The sequence below is a fragment of the Papaver somniferum genome, chromosome 8, assembly GCF_003573695.1.
Source record: "Papaver somniferum cultivar HN1 chromosome 8, ASM357369v1, whole genome shotgun sequence".
Classification (NCBI taxonomy): domain Eukaryota; kingdom Viridiplantae; phylum Streptophyta; class Magnoliopsida; order Ranunculales; family Papaveraceae; genus Papaver; species Papaver somniferum.
In genome coordinates, this window is record NC_039365.1 from 154554875 (window position 1) to 154571348 (window position 16474).

At 35.1% G+C, this 16474-nt stretch overlaps 1 protein-coding gene across 1 annotated transcript; it reads right to left on the reverse strand.

The window, feature by feature from the left end:
- Positions 1–4445: 4445 nt before the first annotated feature.
- On the reverse strand, positions 4446–5518 carry LOC113306255 (LIM domain-containing protein E-like). The gene is made up of 3 exons (XM_026555213.1): positions 5397–5518; positions 4697–4797; positions 4446–4612 (listed from the first exon to the last, which is right to left on the reverse strand). The coding sequence occupies exons 1-3, from the start codon at positions 5516–5518 to the stop codon at positions 4446–4448; spliced, it is 390 nt and encodes a 129-aa protein (XP_026410998.1).
- Positions 5519–16474: the final 10956 nt, after the last annotated feature.

Here is a 16474-nt window from a genome sequence, read left to right on the forward strand (position 1 = left end):
TTACGGTTGGAATTAAGCTAGTTACTAACCGTAACTCATATTTAGGGTTCGAAAGGTGTCAAATACCAACCGTAACTGGTTCAATTTGAGGAAAAACCCAATCGTAATACCAGTTACGGTGTCTAGCAAAATTTCAACACGAACCGCAACGTAGTTACCAACCGTAACTCATCATGTGCATGTCAGTATTTACTGTACTATTTACGGTTGGTAATATATGAATCGATACCAACCGTAACTCATGTTACGGTTTATTATTTACTTTTTTTACCAACCGTAAATAGCTCTATAAGTTTTTAATTTTATTTTCATGTCTTTACGGTTGGTTATCAGCGGGCCATTACCAACCGTAGTTGTGTTATTGTTCATATATGTTTGTAGTTACAAACTGTAACTAGTTTACGATTTGTTTATCTCTGTCATTACCAACTGTACCTTTATATATATTTTCGTTTTGTTATCTCGTTTAGACTAACGTGGCTATATTTTTGTCTCGATCGGGGATTTACCTCCCATAATGGATGAACAACCTTTAGCAAATGGAGTTCTCACCAAAGATTTTAGCTTTCACTATTTAATCGAGGAGACATGGAAGGAGAAAGACGATGCAAAGAAGTGGGCTAGAGAACGAGGAAAGTTGATCATGTGTATCATAGTTTGTAATGGTACCACTAGTGATAGTGCCTTTCAAATGGTTTGCGAGTGTAGTGGAAAACATAGAAGTCACGCAAAAAAAGGTATCGTGCAAGTAGCAAAGACAAAGAGGAAGGATACTACTTTCACTAAGAAGACCCGATGCCCCTTCAAGCTTCAGTTTAAAAGGAATGCGGCAAAAAGGTGGTTTTTGGAGAAAGTTTTATGTGGTAGTCATAACCATACATTTTCACCAACAAGAATATCATTTGACGAAGATTTTTCAATAACAAAAACAGTTGTCATGGGGCACGTGGAAGGAAATCATTACATCGGCCTCCGATTGCATGAAGGCAGCCCATTACCTCCATTGTGGAGGGAATTTGTTTGTGACGGTGAACTCCCCAAGACTTGGTGCAATCGATTGAGAAAATGATTGAATTATGGAAGTCCATAATGTTGTCTATGCCGAAGCAATTCATAGTTATGACCGATGATGAAGAGGATGCTTAAATGTTTTCAAGTCTTGGTGAAATACATTTTATATTTTGTATTTTGGTATTTTGACTAAATGTGATATGATTAAAAGTGACAATATCATATCTATTTGATTCGATATCAATAGGAGGCAAGGTTTCAATTAATATATATCAAATCCAAGACTTTAAAATACATAAATCTTCTTCCAAAGTGAATTCAGGGTTTTTCGCCATAATCTAGTTTAAGGTAAGAGATGATTCATGTGGAGGTGTAACTTCTAGCAAGGAGGATAAGCATATATATATAACAAAAAAGAAAAATTCTTCAATAACGGGTCTATTTTTTGAAAATGAATTTGTTGAAGGTCTCAACGGCTATATTTTCAAATTGCACAAGGACATGTCAGTGCAAAAAAAAATGTGGGAAAAGTAGAGTTACAGATGGTAACTATAATCAACATACGAACCATAACTCTAAAGAATTTTGAATTCCAGAGTTACGGTTGATTACCCACAGAGGTTACAAACCGTAACTCTGCCAAAAATAAAAAATATATAATTACGGTTGGTAACATAAATATTTACGAACCGTAATTGGTGAGATCCCAAAACTATAAGTTACAGGGTTTTTTACGGTTGGTTAAGGTGAAAGAGTTACGAACCGTAACCAAAGTTAGTCAAAGAATTGGGTTCCAGTGTATTTTACGGTACGAAACAAGACTTTAGTGACGAACCGTAACTGAAAATACGGTTGGTCTCGATAATTGGTTACCAACCGTAATTGGCTCTGTAACTTAAAATTTTCAAACAAAAACTGTCACAAACAAACATATATCCATAACTTCAAATTCATAGATAATATCCATAAGCTAATATCTATAACTAACACACAACTATTAGTTTGTCATAATATCCATAAGTCGAAATTCATAACTAATCACACACAACTAAGATAAATCCATAACTAAGCATGGCGGCCACCACGACCCCTTTTGTTGGTGCTACCACTACCACGAGTTTTAGGACCATCACGACGACCACCACGACTACCGCGACCACGACCACCTCTAGTGCCCACACCGTGCACCTCCTATTCATCATTTGTCTCTTCGCTGCTAGGTGAAGGTTGAAGACGGCTACTAATCGCACCTCCAAGAGAGTTTCTACTCCTCTTTAAGAATCTTTATTCTGTGACCAACCCCTTATACAATTCTGCCATGTTTGGATTATGCATGTTCCTTATTTGCTCTTGCAAGATCTTTTGTTGATGAGCTTTAATCACACCATTACGACGGATGCATGAAGTCATGCTATTTGGAAAAGCTTGTCCTCTCTCTTTCTATTCACATATCAAAAAGATTGTTAAGAGATTATTTCATAATAATCATTAATCTTAAAATCCAAAGTCATGAGGATAAAAAAATTACGTACCGATATGAAATATAGCTTCTTCCAAGTCAAACCAAATAGACTTTTTTTCTCTATAGTCTCGTCGACCGCCTTCCTTTGATCAATAGAATCTTGAATATATGGATGGGCCTCCGGATCATTATTGATCACATATGGATGACCAAAATGATAATACCAAGCCATGTAATCAGCAGCGTCTTCTTTCGTGTTGTTACAAGGAATTGCCTCTCCCGCTGCGAGTTGGCATGTTTCTTGATGGCGGTTGTTCCAAACATCAACCGTTGGAGTTGGGCTATAGTTGAGTACAATGGTGGGGCATTTTATCTCGGATCCTTGCTTGGATAATTTGAAGTTTTCCTTGATAACCTATGTTTAATATGACCAATTTGGCGTAGAGTTCGACGAGAATTGGTCATAACGTAACCTGTGGGATGATACAATGGTCCGTTGTAGCCTGCGATCTCTGTGAACCTAGGAACATCAAATCCATTTTCAATCCTCAAATAAGGGTCAAAGATAACATTTTCATCAGTGAAAGCATCTATTTGCTCCCTCATGTTAATGAGATTCTCCTCTTTGTTCCTTAGTTGTCTGCCGGTGAACATGAACTTCTTTCTCGTAGGGCAATAATCATGCTCTTCCCATTTAGTAGGAGGTCTCGGGCTCGGAAAGTAGTCATAAACCCATGCCTAAAAAATAAATTAAGTATAAACAATTGGCACATTACTAAAAATATAACAAAGTAAGAAAAATGTAACCAAACTTACCATTAGAAGCGTAACATTCCCGATAATTTCAGTAGATCCAACCCTAGAAGCCTTTCTTAGGCTGTCAATTAAATATGCAAGGGTTGCAGTGGCCCACGAATACTTTTTGATGTTGTCCAAATTCTTCAACATTTGTAGGTAATGAACATTCACCCTATTTCCCGAGTTATTAGGAAAGAATACGGTCCCAAGAGAATACAACAAATATGTTGTGTCTGTACGCCTAACTCTTGTTTCATCCATCACCTCACCTTCCCTTTCCTTTGCTGTTGTTCCTTCAAACTTGGTCCTCAAATTCTTCAACAATAGCTTTTTGATGATTTTTGGTTTATGTGGTTCAACAGGGTCATAACCACCAGCCAACTGAAACTCCATCTCAGTTTCATCTTTCTCCCACCCAAGCGTTTCTTGAACAAGGATGTAAAGGCCAGTCCAAGACATGTTGTTGTCGAAACCTTCAAACACAGATTGTCCTTCAACTTCAGGTCAGTAATTTGCTTCACATTGTCCGGTGTTATTGCCATCTCTTCAAATGGAAGATGAAACGTATCGGTTTCAAAGCCAATATCGTTCCATGAAGGCAGAGACCACAACACTATCATACTCCGATTGGCAATGAAGAATTCGAGGCCCTAGTCCTGTACTAGCCACTAGATTGCGAATCGAAGCACATTCTTGACTTAATGACCAATGTTTAGCCCTTTGAGGCTTCAGCAATTTTATGCATCTTGCGTGGTCCTAAGAAAACAAATATACAAAAATATATAAGCATATTATGGTGAACTGAAATAAACAAACAAAATGTATCAAAATAATGAATGTTTTAAGAAAAGTAACAAAAAGCATACCCTTGTCTGACAGACTTTACGGACCAGGAACCGGTATAACCAAATAAGATTGGAGACTTATCTGGGGCCTCGCCCCAAGGTCTTTTATTCTTCTTCGATGACAACAACAATTCTTTGCCTTTAGGAATATGCATCCTTTTCGGTGCGGGCTCCTTTCTCGGCTTCTTTTCTTTATTTTGACTTGGAAGTGAAGCTACAACTACCTCTTTTTCCTTGATATTTTATCCCTCTTCATCATTTTCTTCCTCTTCCTTTTCTTCATCATTTTCTTCATCCTCCTCCTCTTCATCATTTGCTTCCTCTTCCTCCTATTCATCATTTGATTCCTCTTCCTCCTCTCCATCATCATCGGTTTCTTTAAATTCTTCTTCATCTTCATTATAATTAGTTTCTTCCTCTACAAAAATTTCATTTTCGTTTCCTTCACGGTTAGTTTCGACTCCGACCTCTTCTTGATCATTATGTTCCATTCCTTCTAACTCAACTCCAGATTCAGCCACAGGTTATTCTCTCAACTTAATTTCAAACTTATTCTTCTTCTTCTCATTCTCGTGGATACCTCTATTATCTACCCCTAAATGCTTGTCACCTCGAGAGGTGGGCGTATGATCAATCGGGGTTAAGTCATTTCCTCTCTTTTTCTTCACCCTATCAGGTTTCCTACACAAGCATTACAATTGATTGATTTACTAACCGTATAACAAATAACCAAAAAAAATTGTGAGTAGGTTTATTTACGGTTCGTAATATGACATAAATTACAAACCGTGACCCATTACAGTTGCTAAGTAATGAATCGAGACCAACCGTAACTAAACTACGGTTGGTAAGTCAACTATACTTTTGAACCGTACATCGCTACTCCAAAAATTCTTAACATACAGGATGATGTACGGTTGGTAACTTTAATTGAGTTACAAACCGCAACACAATTACAGTTCGTAAGTTGCAAATATAAACCATAAAAAAACTTTGAAACATACAAAAGGAATTACGGGTCCTAACTAAGGTTTCGATACCAACCGTAACTGAACCTAATTCTCAAAACTTAGAAATTACGGTTCGTATTTGGGTAGTTACCAACCGTAAGTTCATCAAAATATACAGTTACGGTTGGTGTCTGGGTTATTACCAACCGTATCTCACGTGCAACACACAAAGTTCAGTTTCAATTTCGATCCAAAAACCTATTTTTTATGCAAAACTAACTTAAATCAAACACAATAGACTAAACCCTAATTGGGTTTTTCGAAACATACCTCAAATAAGTCATTGTGCTTGATTTTGATGGTTGAGGAGTTTCAAATTGATGTTCTTGACCTAATGGAGGATTTGGTTCATGAGAACGGCTACAATATTCGTCAACCTTCTTCTTCGGCATCTCTAACATAGTTTTCAATCAACGGTTATCAATTTTTCAAATTGTCGATTAATCGAGGACGATGAAAATTTCAATTTTAATGGAGGAGGAGAAAGGGAAGAGAAGAGAAACTGTTTTGATTTTTCAGATTCAATTGGGTTATAAATGGGGAAGGACAATTTAGTCCTTTCAACCAAAAAAGCAAGGATAAATTAGTCCATTTAAGGTGAAAAGGGTAATCTAATCAATTTACATCCCTTATAAGACACCTCTAACCAATAAGAGGGACATTGCTACCACTCTTGCCGCGTCTCTAATGGAACTTACCGCCCATATAACAGGATTGTATAGTAAATCGTAAGAAAAAAAAAAAAAAAAAGCTGTGCATTTGTTTTGTACGACTTGTTTCTGAATCTGTGTGGCGAGCACTCCCCACCACGAGGTTTTTTCCGTAAAACTAGCGTCGTCATCATCATCGAGACAGTTAAAAGATATGTATATGACGCCTTGTCGAACGTTATGCTGATCTGTTTACACATGACAAGAGAGAAAGTGGACTTTGAATTCGAGAACATCATAAAGACAAGGACATACGTACAAGTTGCGAGTTTTTATTGTGCAACTTCGCAATGTTCCAATGGCTAGATTCAAGTTACCCTTTCGACATGTCACTTGCTTTAAGGAAAAAAAAAAAGTGATAATGACTCTCAACGTTTGGACTTTGAGGTGTGAACCGACTAATAAGATGGTTGAAAAATTGAATCCTCGTAATTAACCAATAGAGTTGCTTCATTTAGTCCATCCTATGTTCATCTATCATGCTTTCATCTTTGCCATCTGGCCTATGTATGTCACATTCGAAAAATCATGTTCAAGAAGCATATAAGAAAATGGTGACGCTATGACAAATTTTAAATGTGGGAATAGCTAGTCACACATGACATGTTATGAGAAAAATGTAAGGCTGCTGATGGGGTACCAATTTGTTTGGGGTGCACAAAGGCAAATGTTATTTTGTGTTATTTGTATTGTGGTACACCCCCAAGCAAACCTATCCCCTATTAGCAATCCTGAGAAAATGGTGATGCTTGAGCTAGTGACAAATATTTATGTTAATCTAGCTAATCACACATGGCATGAGTAAAACGGTTGACTGTGTGTATGAGTATGAGAAGCACACACAAGACCTTGAATTAACTCTTGTTTCATACAGCTGTAATAAAGTTTAGTAATTGGAATATTGGCCACGGTTGACATGCTAAGATTTCACTTCTATCAACTTTTATACAGGTTAATTCTTGTTATACTGGTATTTAGTTCTTCACCTAGATATGATATGCTATTAACTAATTGATTGCATGGGGATGCATGATATTGCCTCGTTAGTTCCAGGTCAGAAGGCCACTGAGTTTAAGGCTCGAAAATGCCAAAGCTGGGACAATTAATATGGACTGATTCCCTGGGCAATCAATTCGGACCTTTAACCATTTCTTTCTCCATCCCCTACCAATCCAATTCTAGAGCCATTCCCGTCCTACCATTCAGATTGTGTCACGTCTTGTCTTAAATTTGCACCCCAGCCATCGTTTTCCCAGCTGGAGCAAGGTCAGTTGAGGTTATTGAAGAATGTTGATTGGGATGTCAGTTAGCCGGCTTAGTAACAACATCTTTTCATTCTCATCAAACAATAAATTAACAAGATATAATCTAGTGGAAATTTGTACGGCTTCTGTCATCTAGGAGTATGTAATATGAATAGTCAAGTCAAGGTTATTTGACTTGACTTAGTTTGAGTTAGTTAAGTTGTCTGAATAGCTGAGTCAGATGTCTCAATCAGAAAACTCAATCATATTGTAATAAATATGTCTGAGAACTATTGTTTGTGTAACTTTGTTTTTCCTAAAAACTAAATACAATCTTTATCTTTCTTCATCTTTATTAATGTTCAATAATTCTTGATAATCATAAGTATAAGATTTCTCATGGTATCAGTTTAGGTTCGATTCTTAATCATCTTTCATCAAGCTCAACAATTTTTTACAACAATTTTTAGCTTTCCACTTTTGGGTAACATCAAGTCAAGAAAGTTCTTCCCCAAAGTTCAAATTTCTAGGGTTCTTCAAGAATTTTATGGTAACAACTCGAAGATCTACATATAATAACAACAATATTAACACCAACAACATCAATAGTCGCAGTCATATCAATCGAAATAGCAGCAACAATATTTCAGTTTCAGATCTGGAAACTTTTCAATCTCAACACATTTCAATTACAATGTCTTCCGTTGGTAATTCTAATACTATACCTTTTACAAATATTTCAAACTTCGTCTCCATGAAACTTGATTCAATAAATTTTCTACTTTGGCGAGACCAGTTTGAGGGTGTTCTATTTTCATGTGATCTTTATGGATATGTTAACGGTGACATAGTTGAACCACCACAACAAGTTATGGTATATGGAGCTCAAACAGTTAATCCAGAATGGGTTTCTTGGAGAATATTATATAGGTTTGTTTCAACCTGTCTTAGAGCAACTTTTACACCGACTTTTAGTGGTGATATTCTTGGTTTTTCTACAGCCAACGAAATTTGGGATTATCTTGAATTAAGCTTTAGGACACAATTTCTTGCTAGGAAAAGTATGCTAAGAACTCAATTAAATGGAATTAAGAAAGGCAATCTGTCTATTGTTCAATATCTTCAAAAGATTAAGACTATTGCAGATTCTTTAGCAGCAATTGGTGAAAAAGTAAGTGATGAGGATTTAATGATGTTTGTGCTGAATAGGTTAGGCAGTGATTATGATATTTTTGTTATCTCATCACAGAGTAGGGAGAAACCTTATTCTTTTGGTGAAGTTAAGGCTAAATTGCTATCTCATGAACAGTTCTTTGCTGAGAGATAACAACATAATGCAACGGTGTATGATGAGCAGAATTCGGTAGGTTTTTATGCTAGAAATGGTTCTAATTCTTATCATAACAATAATAGAAGTAATGGTGGTAATGGTAAACCTGGAAATGGTGGTGTTTATAATACTAGTCAGTATCAACATGGTTCTAGTTCAAATCAGCAAAATGGATCAGCTTCAACTGGAAATGGTGATAGGAGATCCTATATTGACTATTCAAAGGTTTTTTGTCAGATATGTAAGAAGAATGGTCATGTTGCTACAAGGTGTTTCTTTAGATATCATCCACCAACTACTGGGTCTTCTAATAGTCATACACAAGATAATTTTGTTAATGCTAATGTTCAAGCTCAGTATTCTACTCCCACAACACTTTCTACTCGTACTTCTCAACAGGATTTTACTGGTTTCAATGTGAATAATTCAACAATTAATGATGATCCTTCTTCTAGTATGTGTGGATATCAGACAGTGGAGCATCAACACATATGACTGGTGATAGTTCAATTCTTCAAAATACTTCTAGCTATAAGGGCAAGGAGAAAGTTATCATTGGCAATGGTAAGCCTCTGTCTATTTCTCTTACTGGTAATTCAACTATTCAAACACCAATATCTAGTTTTACTTTAGCTGAAGTATTACATGTGCCTGCTATGAAGCATAACCTATTGTCAGTGGCTAAATTTACTAAAGATAATGTTTTTTACATCACTTTTTATCCTTTTGGTTATGAGATTAGGGATTTACATAATCGTGTCTTATTGGATAAGGGTAGAATTATTCATAAATTGTATCCAATTTCTACACCTAGAATGCAATTTGCTTTCTCATCTCTTGCTGCTTCCTCTGATGTTTGGCAAAGTAGATTAAGACATCCATATTCTAAAATAGTTCAGCAACTTTATTCTAATAAGAATATATTTTTAGAATCTGCTACTTCAAACACTTTATGTCATCCTTGACAGATTGCCAAGAGCAAGAGACTTCCTTTTACTGCTTCTACTTCCTATACATCTGCTCCTCTTGCATCGATTCACTGTGATGAATGGGGTCCTTCTCCTGTTTCTTCATTATTAGGGAATAGATATTATATCTTATTTATTGATGAATATAGTAGATTTCATTGGATTTATCCAATGCAAGTTAGGTCTGAAGCTTTACAATGTTTTAAACATTTCAAAACAAAAAATTTAGCCTTTCAAACTGATGGTGCTAGTGAGTTGGTCAAAGGAATTTTTAAATCTTTTATAGAATCATGTGGTATTCAACTAAGAATTTATTGTCAAAAAACCCCAGAGCAAAATGGTCTTGCTGAATGTAAGCATCGACACATTACTGAAATGGGGAATACTCTTCTTTTTAATGCATCTTGTCCAAAAGAGTATTGGTATGATGCTTTTCTGGCTGTTACATTTCTTATTAACAGAACTCCAACTCCAGTTCTTCAAAATAAATCAGCTTTTCAAGTTTTGTACAATGATCATCCAGATTATTCCTTGTTACGTGTTTTTGGTTATATTTGTTGTCCTTTTTTGGGACATTCAAGGACTGATAAGTTGTCTCCCAAATCTGTAAAATGTGTGTTCATTGGATATAGTTCCTTACACAAAGGTTATAAATGTTATAATCCAATTTCAAAAAGAACTTACATTTCAATACATGCCATTTTCTCAGAATCAGAGTTTTATTTTTCATCTCCTTCTTCTTCTGATTTTCCAACTGTTGTTGAAGATCTTTCTGAAACATCTTCTGTTCCTTCCACTACAATTGTGACAAGATTTAAGTCCGGTATTTCAAAACCAAAAGTATTTTCTGAACATGTTTTGCATCACTCTGTTAAACATCCACTTCCATCTGCTTTTACTTCTTTATTATCAATTCCTACTGAACCAAAGTCTTTCAAAACTGCTATCAAACATCCTAAGTGGAAAGTTTCAATGGGAGATGAGAATAGTGTATTATTAGAAATTGAACATGGGAGTTGGTTGACCCTGAACCACATATGAACATTTTAGGATGTAAATGGGTCTACAGGGTAAAGTTAAAGTCAGATGGCACTGTGGACAAACTCAAGTCAAGGTTAGTGGCTCAAGGATATAATCAACAGGATGAGATTGATTATGGTGAAACTTTTAATACTGTGATAAAGGAAACCACAGTTAGAGTAGTGTTAACTATAGTTGTTACTCGAGAATTGTCAATCATATAATTGGATGTGTCAAATGCATTTTTGCATGGTGACTTAACAGAAGATGTTTATATGAAACAGCCACCTGTTTTTGAGAGTGTTGAATTTCCAATTAAAGTTTTTCATTTGAAGAAGAGTCTTTACGGTTTAAAACAAGCCCCAAGGGCTTGGTTTGAGAAATTTAGTACTTCTTTACTTTCTTATGGTTTTGTGAAGACAATTTCTGATTATTCAATGTTTGTTTATATTACTGGTGCTGACATGATGATTCTGTTACTCTATGTTGATGATATAATTATTACTGGGTCTTCTACAAGTTTGCTTTCTTATTTGATTACATACTTAGGTGCTACTTTTGCAGTGAAAGACTTGGGTGACTTACACTTTTTCTTGGGTATTGAGGCAACTAGAGATACTGATAGTATTATGCTTACACAAAAGAAATACACTATGGAATTGTTGGACAAAGAAAAGATGTTAGAATATAAACCTTGTAATACTCCAGTTGCTAAGGGTCCAAGAGTGTCAATAAATTATGGTGCTCTGTTATCCAATGCTTATGAATATAGAACTATTGTGGGAATGCTTCAGTATTTATGTTTAACAAGACCAGATATATTCTTTGGAGTGAATTATGTAAGTCAATATATGCATGCCCCTACAGATGTACATTTTTTGTTAGTCAAAAGAATATTACGTTATTTGAAGGGTTCAATTGGTCTTGGTATCACAATGAGAAAAGGAGATATTTCAACTCTAACTGCTTACACAGATTCTGATTGGGTAATTGTCCAGAGATGGCAAGGTCTATATGTGGATATGCAATTTTTGTGGGGTCTTCTTTAGTTTCTTGGTCTAGTAAAAAGAATCCTATTGTTTCTAGGTCTACAGCTGAGGCAGAGTATAAATGTTTGTCAGTAGCTACTGCTAAATTAGAATGGCTTTCTTCAATTTTCTCCGAGTTGCATATTTCCTTGGTTCAGCCAATTACTTTATATTGTGACAATACCAGTGCCATTTACTTGTCAACTAATCAAGTTTCTCATTCCAGGGCCAAACATATAAAGATCCATTATCATGTAGTAAGGGAACTGATTGCAAGTGGATTTCTAACAGTACAACATATAGCTTCAGAGAATCAGTTGGCTGATCTTTTCACTAAGGGTCTTTGTGCTCCAGTTTTTTATTCTTTGCTGCATCAACTATTGGGGACTTATACTTTACAACATACTTCTGATGATTCTACTTTGGCTACTACTGATGAACTTGCATTTGCTGCTCTTACTGCAACATCTTCTGTTTCTTTAGATTTGGTTCCTTATTATACTAGAAAAACATGTCTTTAGTTTGTTGTTTCTTATTGTTGAGCTTTAATTCTCTTGTTCTGTGTTCTGTAGCAAACTGATTTGAGATAGCTTCTATCAGTTTGAGGGCGGCTAATAGGAAAAGTCAAGTCAAGGTTATTTGACTTGACTTAGTTTGAGTTAGTTAAGTTGTCTGAATAGCTGAGTCAGTTGTCTCAATCAGACAACTCAATCATATTGTAATAAATATGTCTGAGAACTACTGTTTATGTAACTTTGTTTTTCATAAAAACTAAATATAATCTTTATGTTTCTTCATCTCTATCAATGTTCGATAATTCTTGATAATCACAAGTATAAGATTTCTCAGTATGTTTGTGTTGCCAACAACAAAGCTTCTTCTGATTTATGCGAAAGTTAGTTGCTGGTATTATTTTTAAAATAAATTCAAGTGGCTTTTTCTTTATTTGGTTGCCGACAAGAGAACAACATCCCACTTTAAAGTTTAAACAAAACCAGCAGAAGCCAATAATTAGGTGATGCATGTGCATGTTAGTTAGCTTGGGAATACACTACAATATCTCGTAAGCATTATTTTCTTAATCAGGTATTATAATCAAGTGCTAATAATAATAAAACACATAGAGGAGTTGGTTCAAATCATAGTTTTTAAAAGCGTATGCTTCACGCTTCGAAGCGCAACTATGAAGCGGAACACCCAAGAAGCGGATTTTTGACTTTTTCTTGAAGCGTTGACTAAGTCAACCACTTGAAAATCAAAAATTTAAACTAAGAAAAATATAAAGAGGATGCTAAGGATTGATCCCATGAGCTCCTGCTCCCCAAAGAATACCCTATACCACTGTACCATACTAGTTTTTGGTGTTAAAAGTGAACATAGTTTTTATTTGTAACAATAATCATACATTAAAAATGAATTCCTGGTACAGTTCAATGATATTTATAGGTGTATATTTTAAAATATAATGCTTCAGTAACAAATCATGATGCGTCGCTTCACGCTTGAACAACGATTCTCTTCTTAAAAATTAAAAACGCTTCACGCTCCGCTTCACGCTTTAAAAACCTTGGTTCAAATAATGTCTATGAGATATTGTAGTGCTACTAAATACCCCTAGCTTTTTCGGGCTTCTGCAAGTACAAAAAAGAAAAAGGAAACAAAAAATTATAGCAAATTGTTTTGTTTCCTTTATCTTCTTTAACCTGGCTAAATTGGGGCCTATTCTATTTAATTGGGGCTTGTTACTACAGGACAAAAAAGATTATTAAGAGATGAAAGTACCAATTTACCCTCTATCAAATACTAATACTACAAATGTATCCCTATTAAATCCTAATAACAAAACTAAAAACTAAAATCAAAAATCATATAACTAAAAACTAAAAACATAAATCAAAATCAAATTCAAATTCGAATTCATTTCCATCTCCATATCCACTTCAAACCAAATTCTTCTTCTCCCCTAAAATGGCACGAATCAAGTACTTTTCTAGCAAACCGATCCTCTAAATGAGGTTATAGCAACATGCAATCACTCAAAATACGTTTTTTTTTAAATAAAAATTTTCTAGGTTTACCAGAATCGGTTTACGTTAGTGTACTTGTGAACGATTGCATATAGAAACGGTTTATGTTCATTCCCACAAAGACCGATTATCTTGGATGTGTTTTCTGTTTTGAGAAAATTGAACCAGAAATCGGCCTACGTTAGTGCCCACAATGCCTGATTCTATTATGGAAGAGATAACCGTTTTTTCTGTATGTTTTTTTTTTTGTTAGAATCGGATTATATGTATGTCCATATAACCCGATTGTACAACCTTTGATTCCTTAACCGTTGTGCCCATAATCAGATTATTTAAGAGTCCACATAAACCGATTGTCATTGATGTTCTCCAAAATCGGTAGATATGGTACACCTATATAAACCGCTTCCAGGGTTGATGTGGTGAACATCAAGCACAATCGGTTTATGCTAATGCACACATCAACCGATTCATAAACTATGTTTGAATTTTTGCACAAATCTTGAAATTTTTAACTTTATATTATAGAGCATGAAAATATGAATTAAACGTAAAAAGAATGAGATCACTCCGACATCGGACGAAGAAGTTGTGAGCAAAACAGTTTCATGAAATGCCCAGATTTACAATCGGTTTATGTGGGCATTAACATAAACCGATGATGGCGGAAAAAAATCACAGAAAAACTTTTAAATTTTACAATCGGTTTATGTTCTAGGCCTTATAAACCGATTCTTAGAATCGGACTAAGAGGGCATGAACATAAACCGATTCTGGTTTGATTTTTTTCACAAAAAAAAAAATCAATTTTTTTTTCATGTTTTGATAATGAATCAAGATTAGTTTATTTCTAGTTTAATTTGACTAAATATAAATTAATCATCCGATTAACACTAATTAATCAAAGGTGAATTAGTCATTATGTAAAATAGTTGGATAAGAGGTCACCTTTTTTACTTTTTAGTGACCTTTTCGTCATGTAGTATCAGGGTCAAATTAAATGGGATAGGCCCCAATGTATCCAGGTTCTTTAATTTCAAATCCGTCATAAGCGGATCGTGAAAATTATAAACAAAACCAGCAAAAGTCTACAATTAGGTGAACTTTAGTTAGCTAATTAATCTAGTGTTTGATAAATATTAAATTTTGTCAGTTAGGTAGTCACATATCCAGGTTGGGTTGGATCTCATTTTACCAATAATTTGTTACCTTAATGTAATTGGGTTTTGCAGGATAAATATTTCCCTGGCACTCATATACTTCATGCTAATTTTAAGATAAACTATTCTTGGGCATGGAGAGGTTTTCAAAAGTAAATTACATTCATAAAACTTCATAGCAGATGGAGATTAGGAAATGGAAAGAAGATAAAGATCTGGATTGATGTTTGGATCACTGGATTAGACGGTCCTACGATACCACGACAAGGTATAACAGATAGCGAGCAATATATTTGGGTTCACGAATTATTCACTCCAAGCAGCAGACAATGGAATGTATCTTTATTATATCATTTGTTTGATCAAGATACAACTAATTTAATAATAAACATGAGAATACACAATGTGGTGGAAGATAAGCTCATTTGGAAACTTACAAGAAATGGGAATTTCACATTGAAGTCTGCATACAACAAACTCCATGAAGACAGTTTGGGTAATCTACAGATTTCTCAGAAAATTGGTAACTCAAACATTTGCTGGAAGCAGTTCTGGAGAATTGAAACTTGGACTAGAGTAAAACACTTTTGCTTATGCCCCCTCTGCAAGCAATTTGATGAAACTCTTCTGCATATCTTGTTCTTCTGCCCTTTCTCAAGAGCTGTCTAGATGCAGATACCTGGAGGTGCAGCAGTTTTAGCAACAATCCAGAATGATGTTGTAATGGCTTTCGAAAACTGGATGGGACAAGCTTCTCAATCCTCTGCTCATGGATTCAACTTGAACAAGATTATGATAGTCGCCTGGACTATATGGAACGAGAGATGTGAAGTAAATTTTCAAAATAATAAGGCAGATCCCATTGCAACAGCTAAAAAAACGCTAAGCTTTACCAGTTATATTAGTAATCTCAATAACAGGCATATAGTGAACCATAATAGCATATCCCAAACCACCAATGCCACAATTGCTTGGAAGCCACCAAATAGTCCTTTTTATACTATTAACCATGATGCTTCATTTGATCCTAATACAAGACTAACTGGAATTGCCCTTATTCTCCGTGATTCCACAGGAAAATGGTGTGGAGGAAAATCAAAATGCTATGCAGGGGTGAAAGACTCAGAGAGCGCAAAATGTCTTGCTTTTTTTGATGCAGTTACTTGGAGTAATGTTTTAGAGAAGACGCACGTTGTTTTTTAAACTGATCTCAAGAATAAAGATCTACATCAACAAAACAACTTCAGGAATTGCTTGGGAGAACGAAGACATATTGTTAGATGCTATTGATAAGTTAAAAAATATCCCTCAACGGGATTGTAATTTTGTTCCTAGATTGTGTAATAAACCTGCTGATAAGTTAGCCAAATACAACAGGAAAAATGGTGTGTATCAAACCTGGTTTGATCATCCACCTAGAGTCATTAAGCGTCAATTATTGTTAGACTTGGGAATTTCTACAGTTTAATCAAAATTTTCTTTGCAACAAAAAAAAAAACACTCCAACTATGTTTTTGCCAGATATTCAAGTCGACATATATATATATATATATTTTGTTTGCATAAAAACCAACTTGTATATTTGTACTTAATGACGGAACAACTTGTAATCTTACCATGTCAGTGTTAACCCTTGAGCAGGATGAAAAAGGTTAAATAGATCTGCCACTGTGTCACTATGTTTCGGTTCAGTGCCCACATTAAAATAATGATTACTTCCCCTGTTTGGATTCCTTGGTATCAAAAGATATATTCACTCCGTTCTTAGTGGGAGGTTTAGGTGTTTTTACGTGGATTAAGGTCGTGTTTGCTATCCTAGATATCCTATCCTAGGTTGGGTTATCCAGTAAAAAACGATTAA